Genomic DNA, 13,329 nt, shown 5'->3' on the forward strand with positions numbered 1-13,329 from the left:
TAAGTGATCAAGAGACCAGGTTTCTTCAATGAGAAAAGAAAAACATTCAGCAGCACTAAAGCCTGGGAGCTCTGGAAGGTAAGGCATTGAAGGAGCTGTTGAATAAAATCAGGCAGTGCCCTCAAAAGGGACCCCTGAGAGAGGAAAAGAAAAGGTGCCAACACTAAGCTCCCCGAGATGCAGGCTCACTTAGACTTGCCCTGTTTTCTATCCGCACAACAACTCATGACAACAAATATTTACTGCTGGAGCAGCTCAGAATGGCTCACACAAAGGAGCTTCCAAACAGGACAATTATTAGAATGACTTATAATTTATAAAAAAACACAGGGAGATATGTAATGAGAAATAGTTTATACACTGATCTCTTCTCTATAATTTGAGGGATATGCTTTAAGACAAGCCAATGCAGGGACACAAAAACAACACTGGCCATATGTTGATCTTTAATGAAACCAGGTGATGGGTACCTGTAGATTTAGTATACGCTTCTCTAATTTTTATCTACTTTGAAAATGTCTGCAATAAAAATGTTTTTAAAATCTATTTTAATCCCAGTCTGTGCTAATATAACATCTTCTTTATGCTAAGTAACAACGGTAACATCCTACAACATCTGATACACAGATTGATTCTGGATAGCACATTTCAAGATGGAATCTACTGAGTGAAAACAGATTGAGCAAGTTCTATATATTCTCTAATACAAGGAACAGTTAAAAACAACAGGGAATTTTAACTTAGAAAAGAGGAAGTGGAAGAGGCAGAGAGATGACTTTAAATGGATGAACAACTTGGGTAGTAACAGTCCCTATCTTGTAAGACTACTGAGAGGATTACATCAAGTTCTGTAGTTAAAAGTGCTTAGCATAGGGCTCAATACATAAGTGTATCCAATAAACGCTGGCTGTTACTGCCATCACCAGTTACTGTGTTTGGGTGGGACACTTACGCTCTTAGCTACAAAAGAACAAACTAGGGCCAGTGAGTAGAAGTAAGAGAATAAAAGACTGATTCAATCGCTACTATTAGAGTTGTCTGATTATGAAAAGTCTGTTAGATGGGGTCCTGAGCTCCACATTACCATATGTATTTCTAAAACAGTTGGAAAATCATGAAACAGGAAAGCCACAGTGTAAATCTACTATTGGGTAGACAGACTTTTTCTCCCAATGCTAAACTTAACTAGATCTTCCTAGACTAATTCTAATGTTCCTACCCTAAAGTGTTTTTTTTTTTTTTTTTTAGATGGAGTCTTGCTCTGTCACCCAGGCTGGAGTGCAGTGGCACGATCTCAGTTCACTCCAACTTCCACCTCCCGGGTTCAAGCGATTCTTGTGCCTCAGCCTCCCAAGTAGCTGAGACTACAGGTGTGTGCCACCACGGCTAGCTAATTTTTGTGTTTTTGGTAGAAACAGGGTTTTGACATGTTAGCCAGGCTGGGCTCAAACTCCTGACCTCAGGTGATCCATCTGTCTCAGCCTTCCAAAATGCTGGGATTACATGTGTGAGCGATCACACCCAGCCACCACCCTAAGATTTCATAACTATCACTGTTACCAGAAAATGGTGAGAGACAGTCACTTCAGATTTAGGAATTTCATCTTACTTTCACTGGGTTTTCACACGGAACCAAGAAGTTCACGGCCTAATATCTATTAGCAGTATTTTTTTTTTCTTGGCCACATGCACTAGATTGAGTAATTTTGTAATTTCAGGAAGTTCCTTAGGTCTCCAAAGCACTTAATAGAATGGGGTGTTAAGAGCCAGGGGCTACAAAGGAGTTATTTCATTAAATTTTTTTTAAAGATTACTGATATTAAAAAATTACTTCTTACATAAACAATCAAGTGCAATTATATCCTGTTTTATCCTTCAAATTAATTTCGCAAAGTATAGATTCTCTCAGATCTAGGATTCCTAATGATAGTGTGAGATTTGCCATCAGCCAAGCTGAAGATCAAAAAGGAACCAGAAACACCGTGTGTCCCACTGTGCAAATTGCCATGAGGTTTCATGCGCTTCATCATCAGGAAACACGAACCTGTGCAATCTCCTCCGTTTTCCTTAATTTCTCCTCCCAGGTCACAGTCATTTCCTGGATTAGCTTCTCAGATTCTTCCAGCCGGTCCTTCAGCTCTGGAGATTTCATTGCCTACAAGCAAAATGTTTACTTCATGAAATGTCTAGAAGATGACCTGGAAAAAGAAGTGGCCAACTCTAAAAGGACAAAAGTAACAATCTGCCTCCTCACGGCTGAATGTCATGCTGAGGTCTGACATCTACTTCGATTGTAGATCAAAGTACCTCGATTGTTCTGGGGACCACAAACTCACTGAGTTATCCAAAATATGCCCAAAAAGAAGGCTTTTTCCTTTTCTGCCACTCTATTGTGAAGATATAATTACATTTAAGGATGCAAAAATGTAAAGCTTCTAAGGGTTTATCTTTAAAATCCTAATAGGTTATACATCTAGACTCAGACACATGATTCATTCTAGCCCTTATTGATGACTTCAGGAATTTATCCACATATATACAGACTAAATGTGTACATGTTGCAGACTGGATGGCATTATTAACACCAAGGAGACAACAGTCTTCATGTACTATAAAATTATTCCTATAAAAACAGGATAAAATTCAACAGGTAAAAATATGATCAAGATAATCATCTTGACCATGTCTCTTACTGATTTATTCCCAGAAAACAGGTATGAGAAAGAAAGCAAACTCCAGGAAGAGCCCCACAGTGCTGAGTAACCGTGGGAAGAGAAATGCTAATGAAAGTAGGAATCCTGGCCGAGCGCGGTGGCTCACGCCTGTAATCCCAGCACTTTGGGAGGCCGAGGTGGACGTATCACCTGAGGTCAGGAGTTCAAGACCAGCCTGACCAACATGGAGAAACCCTGTCTCTATTAAAACTACAAAATTAGCTGGGCGTGGTGGCGTGTGCCTGTAATCCCAGCTACTCAGGAGGCTGAGGCAGGGGAATCACTTGAACCTAGGAGGCAGAGTTTGCAATGAGCCAAGATCACACCATTGCACTCCAGCGTGGGCAACAAGAGTGAAACTCCATCTCAAAAAAAAAAAAAAAAAAAAGTAGGAATCCTGAATCTGATATTTCATTCCACTTTCCCAAGAGGATGAGCACTTGGGATTGCAGGTCAGAGTTGGTAGGTTTCAAATTTATTAATGCAACATTATCCATTACAGAATACACAGAAGACAGCTGTAATAGAGTACTACTAAATACATGGGTACTTCTGCTATAAAATATTTTCTACAAACGTAATTAATCCACAACATGGAAAAGCTAGATTATGAATGTGTAGAAGACTTAAGGTTTTCATTCTGACTTCTACCAGGTAACAAACGAGATTCAACAAACATCTTGCTCTCCATCATTTTCTGCACAAAAATTAAAATTATATACACACGGTCTCCAGCATCTCTCTTCCTCTCCTATTCTATTATACCTCTCTCTTTTGTCTGCCGCCTGAATAGAAATGCAAACATTTTCTCAATTCTATTTGCTCCTGTTCAATCTTTTTAACATCTGTAAAACCTCTTTGGAGTTCCAATATGACAACCTTCCTTTATTTATTACTTATCCCAAAGTTCTCTTGCTTTAAGAAATTGACAAATTTTAAGTAGAGTACTCATCCCTCACAGCCCAGGGGAAGAAAATTCAAGCTCTAGGCTGACTCCTCTTCCTGGACTCACAGGGCACACACACGTGGTGGTGCCTCCTACCTCTGCTTTGGTCAGCTGCTCCCGGAGTTTCTCAACTTCTTCCCGGAGATCCCGGATAATTCGGGCATTAGGGTCCTCATTCACCACAGCGTGGTTAACAATGTGCTTGGCTCGATCTGCATACCGTAGAGTTGAGAGGGTTTCATCATAGTTATCAGCTGCAGGACTCACAGTAGCCACCATGGCGGTCTTGCTGTTACCCCCAAGGCTGTCCTACAGGAGAAAACAGAAAGTTGAGTAGGATATTAAAGTTGGAAGACGACGTCACATGAGAAACCTGAAATCAGAAATGGTGAAAAAATTTCCCCAGGTCAAACACGTTCAACAACAGAGCCAGGGCTAAAATGCAGGTGTACAGACTCGAGTCCTGTGCTGTTTCTTCTCTGCCAAGCCATTGTACTAAAAATAAGGAGTTTTAGCCTTTGACAAAGGACAGGGAAATGTCATGAAACCTACCTTTATTTCAGTTTAACAAAAATTAATTCTAAGCCATCTGCCCTATTTTATAGGCAAGATGATACCACAAGAACACAGACTACTCGGAATAAAAAAGGACTCCTTAAATGCCTCCAACATCCTCCTTAGAGGAACAAGCATGACACTTACTTGGCAACCTCCTCCACAACTCCCTGTACTGGGAGTCTCTGTGAAGCCTAATAATGGCTCAGAAAGTTGCTGTTACAAGCTATCAAGCACCTTGTAAAGTTTTTAAAACATAAGGTACAATTACAGTCTTACAAAAAAGTATGTTAAAGCAACTTCATTTTCTTCGCTCTGATAGCACTTCAAAAGCTACTAAGATTGCAAGTTCTACAGAAGCACTTCCACCGTTCAGACAATGGTCCTGAGAAGAGATATATGTCTTTATGATACTCAAACTGCTAAGTACAGTGAAACGGCTTTAGGACCGACTGGCTTCCAACAGAATGAAAAACAACCCTCGCTTGAGAACATTAAAAATAGAGATTTAACTCAAGCACAAAACTAGACTTGGGGCATCAAGCCCACTGCGCTCTGCTGCACCACAGACAAGGCTGCCTATGCAGGCGACCTCCTGGCGCCCACACCCTAGTACTCTCCCCTTCCCTTGAGGGTGGCCAGGACTTATTCATCGATCTCCAAGGAACGAAAGTGATGGCATGTCACTTCTAAGGGTAGATTCAAAGAAGATGGTGGCTTCTGTCTTGGGTGTTTTCTTTCACTCTGGGGGAAACAGGCTGCCGTGAAGTGAGGCAGCCCTATGAAGAGAGGCCCACAGGCACAAGTTTGGAAGCAGATCTTCTGGACCCTGCTGACAACCATGACAACCATAAGTGAGCAGACACCTCCCTACACCGGTCATGCATTGAGATGATGATGACAGCAGCCTCCCAACCCCAACACTTTAATTACATCCATGTGAAACAACCCGGCTGGAGCCACGTCGTTAAGCCACACGCACCCAGAGTCCTGACCTATGGAAACCCTGAGACAATAAATGACTTGTTTGCAGCTGTTCCATTCTGGGAGTAATCTGTTACAATCAATAGATAACTACTCATATATGAGGATACCAACCCAGGCTGAGACAAATCATCAAAGCAAACAAACAAAAAGATTGAATACACTATTTTCAGGAACCGAATGTCACTGAATGACAGACTCTCAAGATTAGAGGGAACACTCCAACGGGCCAGTAACGGGGAATTCACTAGAGCATAAGAAAGCTAACTCTACTTTGGGGCAGCATTAACCTATGGAAAACTGCTTTTGAAGATACAAGGCTTTTCCAATCTTATTACAACGAAAATGCGTTGGAACAATCTGTGATTTCCCCAGTCTTTGTGCACACACTTTATTTTACTTAGGTCTCCACCTTTTGTGAGTTCGATTTATCACAGAGCCTGGTTTTATCGGTGAGAAAACAGGTTTGTTCGGACACTGGAGGTTAAATCCTTCACTCTGCCTAAAAATCTAGAACTGGTAAGTTGAACAATATCCTAGCCCAGTTAGACTCTGCCTTCAAGTCCAACATGATTTCCACTCCCCCACAGCTGCCCACAATACACATTTGGTAACACAGAGAAAGTTCAGGCCTGAAGATTAAATAAGGTGACCTGACATCTTTCCAAATTATCTTGCCCTAGTTTCAGAAACAAAACGATTCCTAAGGTGTTACAAAAAGGTCAATATGATCACAGACAATATGTCCCTTATTCATATACCAGTGAAAGTTTGGTTTTCCACAGAAAACATAATTATATTGTTGAAGAAAATATAATTTAATGCATGACATGGGAAGAACTATAACTAATTTGGACTTTAGGAGGTAAAAGCCATGACTGTTTGCTTTGCTCTTCACTTCTAGACATTAATCTCACATAGCTGGTGCTCCAGATTGGGCAACTTTCAGAAAAAATTCATGAAGAGTCCCATGCACATGAATGAAATTCAAATGTGATATAACGAGAGCACAGGAATTCAATCTCATTGCCGTTTGGTTCACTGGCAGCATCGTGCTGTCCTCTGAGAACCACTGCACACTGTCAGCCTACGTGAACAGCAAATGCTCTCAGCTGAAAGGGGATTTGTAACGATAACTACCAAAGGAGAAAAGCATGTATATTGTGCTCCAATTTATGCTGAGAAAAGGAAACCTGGCAAACAACAAATGCTTGATATTTTTAAAGCCCTTGTTCATGGAGCAACAATAGCCTTATGTTAAAAATGACCTCATGCCATCAGCAAAAAGGAAATCACAACAAAAGAACTGGCACTCATTCAAGGAGAAAGTAGAAAGTGTCTTGTTTACTCTTTAACTGTTTAATTAGGCAAATCAGACGAGGTTTGTTTCAAAGGCAGCAACTGCAAATTAAATAGTCATAGGAAAGAATTTACTTTTGGAAGTCAGAATTTTTAAAAGCTGAAAGAACTCTGTGAAGACATATAATCCAATTATTTCATTTTACAGATGAGAAAGTGAGATCCAGGAAAACGACAGACTTTTCAAAGGTCACAGAGCTGATTCAGAACAGAGCTGAAATTACTCATTTTCTCGACTCTTCCTGGAGTTCACCACTAGGGAGGATGCTGGTAAGCAATACTATATAACGGGAACTAAGATGATAGGGATAAATACAATATGGTCTAAAACAAACAGCAGAGAGCCAAATATTGAAAGGTTAAGGAAGACTCTCACAGAAAGTGACACTTGAGACCCAAAGATAGAGAAGCATTACCCAGGTAAAGGAAGAGGGGAGAGGAGGGAGGAGAGACTGAAGAGATGGGAGGGGAAAGCATGTTCCAAGTGGAACAAGAGTAAAGTCCTAGAGGTAAGACAACACTCATCACTTAGCTGGAATTTGTAACATGAAGAAGCACAAGATGAACAATAAAAAGTAAAGGGGGTCAGCGACCTCATAAAGGACCTTGTAAGTCACACTCCTTTAAAGAATTTGGACCCTATGGCTGGGCGCAGCGGCTCACGCCTATAATTCCAGCACTTTGGGAGGCCAAGGCAGGAGGATTACTTGAGTCCAGAAGTTCAACACCAGCCTGGCCAACATAGTGAGAACCTGTTTATACAAAAAAGAAAAAAAAGGAACTTGGACTTTATCCTAAGGGCCTATAGACCGTTACTGAAAAGACTGAGGGTTAAAAGTATTAATGTAGAAAGATGTTGCAACCTAACCATGGAGAAAGGACTAGACTAAGAAAGCTCGAGGGAAATGACTGTCATCCAGGCAACAGAGGAACAGTGGCCTTCATTAGGGAGGTGGCAGTAGGAACGAAAAGAGGGAGATGAATTAGAAAGATACTCATTATCTGCGCACTCATTACCAGAAGTTACTTCATGTTAAGAGGCCCACATTTAGATGGTTATTCAGAGGACCAAAAATCATCTTAATATGAAATAGTTCTCCAGTGACCACTCAGCGAATGCGTAACCCTCATTTAATGGTTGTTCCCTCCTCCCTGGGAGAAGAGCACTCACATCCGTCCTGGACCAAATCACCAAGAAAAGCCACAGCTTCTCTCATTCTCAGATGTTACACACATTAAGAGCACAACACAATTACAATGCAAATATGAGGCAGAATAAAAAAGACCCTGTGAAACTGAAAATGTTCTAGAAGACGGGCAATTGTACAAGTTCAATGGAAATTATGTTGAAGAATACAGGAAGTATGCCCATGTCAATCTAGGATCTGGGTGAGTCAGACTAAGAATTTAAGAGGGAAAAAGCAACAGGGACCTAAAACCCACTTTAAAGGAAAAGGATCTGCATTTCAACCAATTTGGAGAGAGCTCTGGGAAAACTGCTTAAGCTCTGGAACATGTTTTGCAAAAAAAAAAAAAAAAAAAAAAAAAAAGCCCCTATTTACGATCTTCTGTGAAGGCCAAATGACGTTAAAAAAAAAATCATATAATTTTTTTTTCTTTTTGAGATGGAGTCTCACTCTGTGGCCCAGGCTGGAGTGCAGTGGCATGGTCTTGGCTCACTGCAACCTCTACCTCCTGGGTACAAGCAATTCTCCTGCCTCAGCCTCCCAGGTAGCTGGGATTACAGGTGCACACCACTACTCCCAGCTCATTTCTGTATTTTTAGTAGAGATAGGGTTTCACCATGTTGGCCAGGCTGGTCTCAAACTCCTGGCCTCAGGTGATCTATCTACCTCAGCCCCGCAAAGTGCTAGGATTACAAGCCTCAGTGAGCCCCATGCCCAGCCAGATCACATATATTTTCTTTTTTCTTTTTTTTTTTTGAGATGGGAGTCCCACTCTGTCGCCCAGGCTGGAGTGCAGTGGCGTGATCTCGGCTCACTGCAAGCTCCTCCTCCCAGGTTCACACCATTCTCCTGCCTCAGCCTCCCAAGTAGCTGGGATTACAGGCAACCGCCACCATGCCCGGCTAATTTTTTTGTATTTTTTAGTAGAGACAAGGTTTCACCATGCTAGCCAGGATGGTCTCCATCTCCTGACCTCGTGATCTGCCTGCCTCAGCCTCCTAGAGTGCAGGGATTACAGGTGTGAGCCACCACGCCCGGCCAATCACATACATTTTTAAGGAAAAAAATAATGACAAATATTCAGCAAACACATGACTTATTTTTAATACATGAAAGTTGCAATTATAACCTAAATTAACTAAACAGCAGATTAAGTGATCTTTTAAAAAATGTTTATGGTTTCATTCTTCAAGTTCAAGTACTATGAACAGTTTTTTTCATTATTTTCTATCAAGGACTGGTAATATGAAGTGAGTATCCTTCTAATGAAAATTAACCTTTGATAAGAAGAGCACAGCCTTGGCAAAAACAGCTGCACAGTCAAGTCAGCGCTGATTCCAATCCCAATCCTGCCATTCATTAGTTCTGCACCCTTCATGTCATCTGACCACTGGGAACACCACCCTTTCCCTTCTGAGAAAGAAAAGGAGACCATACCCATGAAGCCCTTGGCATGGCACCAGATACTCCTGCAACAGGTGCTCCTGGCCTCCAGGCCAATGAAGCCACTCAGTGATTACCCTTGCCATTTTCACCACGTCAATTAAGTTAACAAAAGATATTTCTTGTTTTTTGGTGCTTTTTTTTTTTTTTTTTTGAGAGGGAGTCTCGCTCTGTCACCAGGCTGGAGTGCAATGGCACGATATCGGCTCACTGCAACCTCCGACTCCCAGGTTCAAGCGATTCTCCTGCCTCAGCCTCCCAAGTAGCTGGGATTACAGGCATGCACCACCACACCCAGCTAATTTTTGTATTTTTAGTAGAGATGGGGTTTCACCATGTTGGCCAAGCTGGTCTTGAACTCCTGACCTCAGCTGATCCTCCCACCTCGGCCTCCCAAAGTGCTGGGATTACAGGCAGGAGCCACCACGCCCGGCCAACAAAAGATATTTGCTGTTTTAAATGGACTCAAGTAGCAACACTGAAACAAGGAAAATATATGATCAGCAAATGTTTCTGTGGAAAGTTTGAGGAAGAAATATCTTATCAAGATTTCTTCTAGAGGCCAGGCATGGTGACTCACAACTGTAATCCTGGCACTTTGGGAGGCCGAGGCAGGAGGATGCTTAAGGCCAGGAGTTCAAGACCAGCCTGGGCAACATAGCGAGACATCATCTCTACTAAAAATTTAAAAAAAAAAAAAATTGCCAGGCATGGTGGTCCATGCCTATAGTCCCAACTACTCAAGGAGGCTGATATGGGAGGATCACTTGAGTCCAGGAGTTCCAGACTGTAGTGAGTTACGACTGCACAACTGCACTCTAGCCTGGACAACAGAGAGACCCTGTCTCCAAAACAAAAACAGACTTCTATTAAAAAAAAAACAAATTCCTGGCCAGTCGCAGTGGCTCATGCCTGTAATTCCAGCACTTTGGGAGGCTGAGGCGGGTGGATCACTTGAGGTCAGGAGTTCAAGACCAGCCTGGTCAATGTGGCAAAACCCTGTCTCTACTAAAAACACAAAAATTAGCTAGGTGTGGCGATGCGCGCCTGTAATCCCAGCTACTCAGGAGGCTGAGGCAGAAGAATCACTTGAACCAGGAGGTAGAAGTTGCAGTGAGCAGAGACTGCGCCACTACACTCCAGCCTGGGCAACAGGGCGAGGCTCCGTCTCAAAAAAAAAAAAAAAAAAATTCCTTTGGTAATGAAACAATTAAAAAAAATTTTTTTAATACGTATGTTTAAGGTGTAGAGCATGTTTGATATATGTAAACATAGTAATATAATTGATTACTACAGTCAAACAAATGAACACATCCATCACCTTACATGGTTATCTTTTGTGATAAGAGCACCTAAAATATACTTTTAGCAAATTTTTTATACAATACAATGTTATTAACTATAGTCCTTAGACTGCCATTAGATCTCTAGACTTAATATCCTATATAACTGCAAGTTTATTCACTAATTTTTTAAAGATACCTATTTACTCTATCATTTTAATGGCTTTTATGAAAAAGAATGATTATATTCATCCTCCAAAGTCTTGAATTTTGCAGTTTGCTTGTTTTTCTAATTACAGAAAAAAAACTCCAAAACATTTTTGTTAGTCTTACAGAAGTAGAAGTTCTTATGCTGTTTGAGACAGGAAGGAAAAGTAAATTTTTTTTTTTTTTTAGGGTAAAAGCACTGAGGTATTTAGTTATGTAGGCTGACGTCAGTAATTCAAATAACAAAATCTGAATAATAATGTTCTATTTTAAAAGACAAGGTTAGAATTGTCTTTATGGCGGGCCAAGGTGTTTTAATTTTGTTCCTAATAATTATCTCTTACTCTCTGATGTTTGTGAGGTTGTTTGATGAACCTTTAACAAGTGGTTTTAATTATCACGATTTGTTTACACTTTTGTTTAAATTTCTAACAGTCCTGCATTTTGGCCAAAGGAAGTAATGGACCTGATATTCTACTGTGGAAAATTTACTGAATTTTAGCATTACATTTAAGAAAGAACACACTGACATTTACGTATAGAATGTTTTATTTTAACAAAAGATATTCAAATAGTGTGCGGAGTTTTGAATTAAAAAGTTGAATACTAGTTAACTCTTGAGAGGAGGAAGAAACCAGAAGAAACCCTTACTTCATTTCACAAAGGCCTTTTTCTAAACATGCTATGGACTAAACCAGTAACTATGTCCTCTACTAAGCTACTGGGGCGGCCCGTGTTGAACCCATCTTAGTATTTTCAACCCCTAATGCAACGCATGCCAGGTGTTCAACAAACTCTAGATCAATAAGAAAATAAAACATCACAAAATTAAACAGGGCACATAAAACTATTTCTCCATTTTAAAAATAGAAAAAAAAAGAATATTAAAGGATTTAGTGAGGTGACACCTCTATAAATGGGTTAAATTGTCACTGCAACTTATATCTTCTAATTCCCAGTCCGATATCCAACTCATCACACCACCTTATGAAGACTAAAGGGGCTCTGGAAGGCTGGAGGAAGCTGGAAATAAGTCTCTCTTTTTTCACCAGACTCCTATTACATGTTATCGCCATCTCTGTCACGGATCTATCACAAACTCATGTTCTAATATTGTGTGTGCACATCTTACCTCCCTTATGAGCCAGAGAGGGCAAGAAGTGCCCTCTGTTTTCCTCTGTTTTCAAATGGAGACTACGTTCTCCTCCTACCACTGCACAGTGCCTCTCTTCTTTCTCAGTTCCATTGCTCTTGTTCATACTGAATCAATCAATTAATGAAGGACTGTGTGCCCTACTCTGCAGCCTCTAACAACACCTTTAAGAAGCCAAAAGCAAATTAAAGGCATCATGAGTAAAGCTAAACAGAAACCAAGGTCTGACTGTCCTGAAGTTAAACAGAAAACAAGCTCCAAAATGTTAGCCCAACAAAAGGAGTCTGTGGAAGGCCAGGGTGGCCCAGCTGAGTGTGAGGCCAGCAGAGGCTCCTCCTCCATGACTCACGCAGTGGTCAGATTAGCAGGAGGCCCTTTCTCTACTCCCCCACATCTCCAGAAGCAATCGTGTGATTCCGTGTGCATCCAGCAACCCCACTGCATCCAGGTTCTAGTAAGCTGGGATGTGAATTGCTAGGAAAAAACCTATGTTTATTCCATCAAAAATGTCACTACCATAAGAGCCTAATAATTATACATTTGCACACTGATAGAGGAAATGATACCTGGAAGGGATTAACAGTCTACTCTTTTTTCTTCCTTCTTGCCAACCACCAAAAGTATGCCAGGAAGGAAAAAAAACAAACTTACTTTGAGCAGCCAAGTGAGAACTGAGTCACGATATGGAACAAATTTATTCTTGTTTTTGCCAGCACTCTGATCTGCAAGAGCTGAGATAACCAGACCGAGGGTTGTGAGGGACCTGCATGGTGCAACAAACCGAAATAATTACAAAAATGAAATATATCAAATGTCACATTTTAGCACAAAGATTAAACACTAAGATGCCCTTGTACCTGCATGTGAGCAGCACCCTGTCAGCATTTTGCCACTCAGTTCAAAAGCACACAACTCGAAATAGCTATTTTCCCCCAATACTACTATAAGCAATAAAAACGCTTAGCCCAATATTTTGTAGTACATAAAAATGTGAGCTATAAATCTTCAGGTCAATATAACACCAAAACCATGTATCTTTAAGAAAGGAAGCCAGAAACACAATAATTAAACCATAGTACAAAGCAAAAATTGTATATATGAGATTCAATAATAGGATAGCATCTGGGTGACAGTGTTTTATCATCTCCATTTGGTTTCTTTATGACTCCTATGTGTCCTTCTGGGAGCCAAGGACAGAAAGCTTCCTACCCATAATGAGCTAAAAATTTGGCTTGAGGGAGAAAATGTGAAATCCATATGAAGGAACTGGTAAACAAAATATTACTTCATATTATTCATAGTACAGAATCACCCCTCCCATGAAAAGAATTACCTGACCCAAAACAGCAATAGGGCCACTGCTGAGAAACCCTGACCTGACTGAGGCTGTGCTCTTCGGCCCCATCAGGCATCTCAACAAAACCTAAAATAAGCTCACATGAAGGAACTGGTAAACAAAATATTACTTCGTAAAGTCTTAGCTTCTTGGACTTGGACA

At 40.8% G+C, this 13,329-nt stretch overlaps 1 protein-coding gene across 4 annotated transcripts in view; it reads right to left on the bottom strand.

Annotated features, from left to right (window-relative positions):
- Positions 1-13,329, bottom strand: part of KIF13B (kinesin family member 13B) — a 200,931-nt gene that overhangs the window by 101,667 nt on the left and 85,935 nt on the right. For all 4 annotated transcript variants that reach the window (XM_054499490.2, XM_054499489.2, XM_054499488.2 and 1 more), the window contains exons 10-12: positions 12,483-12,594; positions 3,757-3,969; positions 2,045-2,155 (exon numbers count right to left, since the gene is read on the bottom strand). In XM_054499490.2, coding sequence (XP_054355465.2) covers positions 2,045-2,155; positions 3,757-3,969; positions 12,483-12,594 — 436 coding nt within the window. The remainder of the gene's footprint in view (positions 1-2,044; positions 2,156-3,756; positions 3,970-12,482; positions 12,595-13,329) is intronic.

The sequence above is a fragment of the Pongo pygmaeus genome, chromosome 7 (assembly GCF_028885625.2).
Source record: "Pongo pygmaeus isolate AG05252 chromosome 7, NHGRI_mPonPyg2-v2.0_pri, whole genome shotgun sequence".
Classification (NCBI taxonomy): domain Eukaryota; kingdom Metazoa; phylum Chordata; class Mammalia; order Primates; family Hominidae; genus Pongo; species Pongo pygmaeus.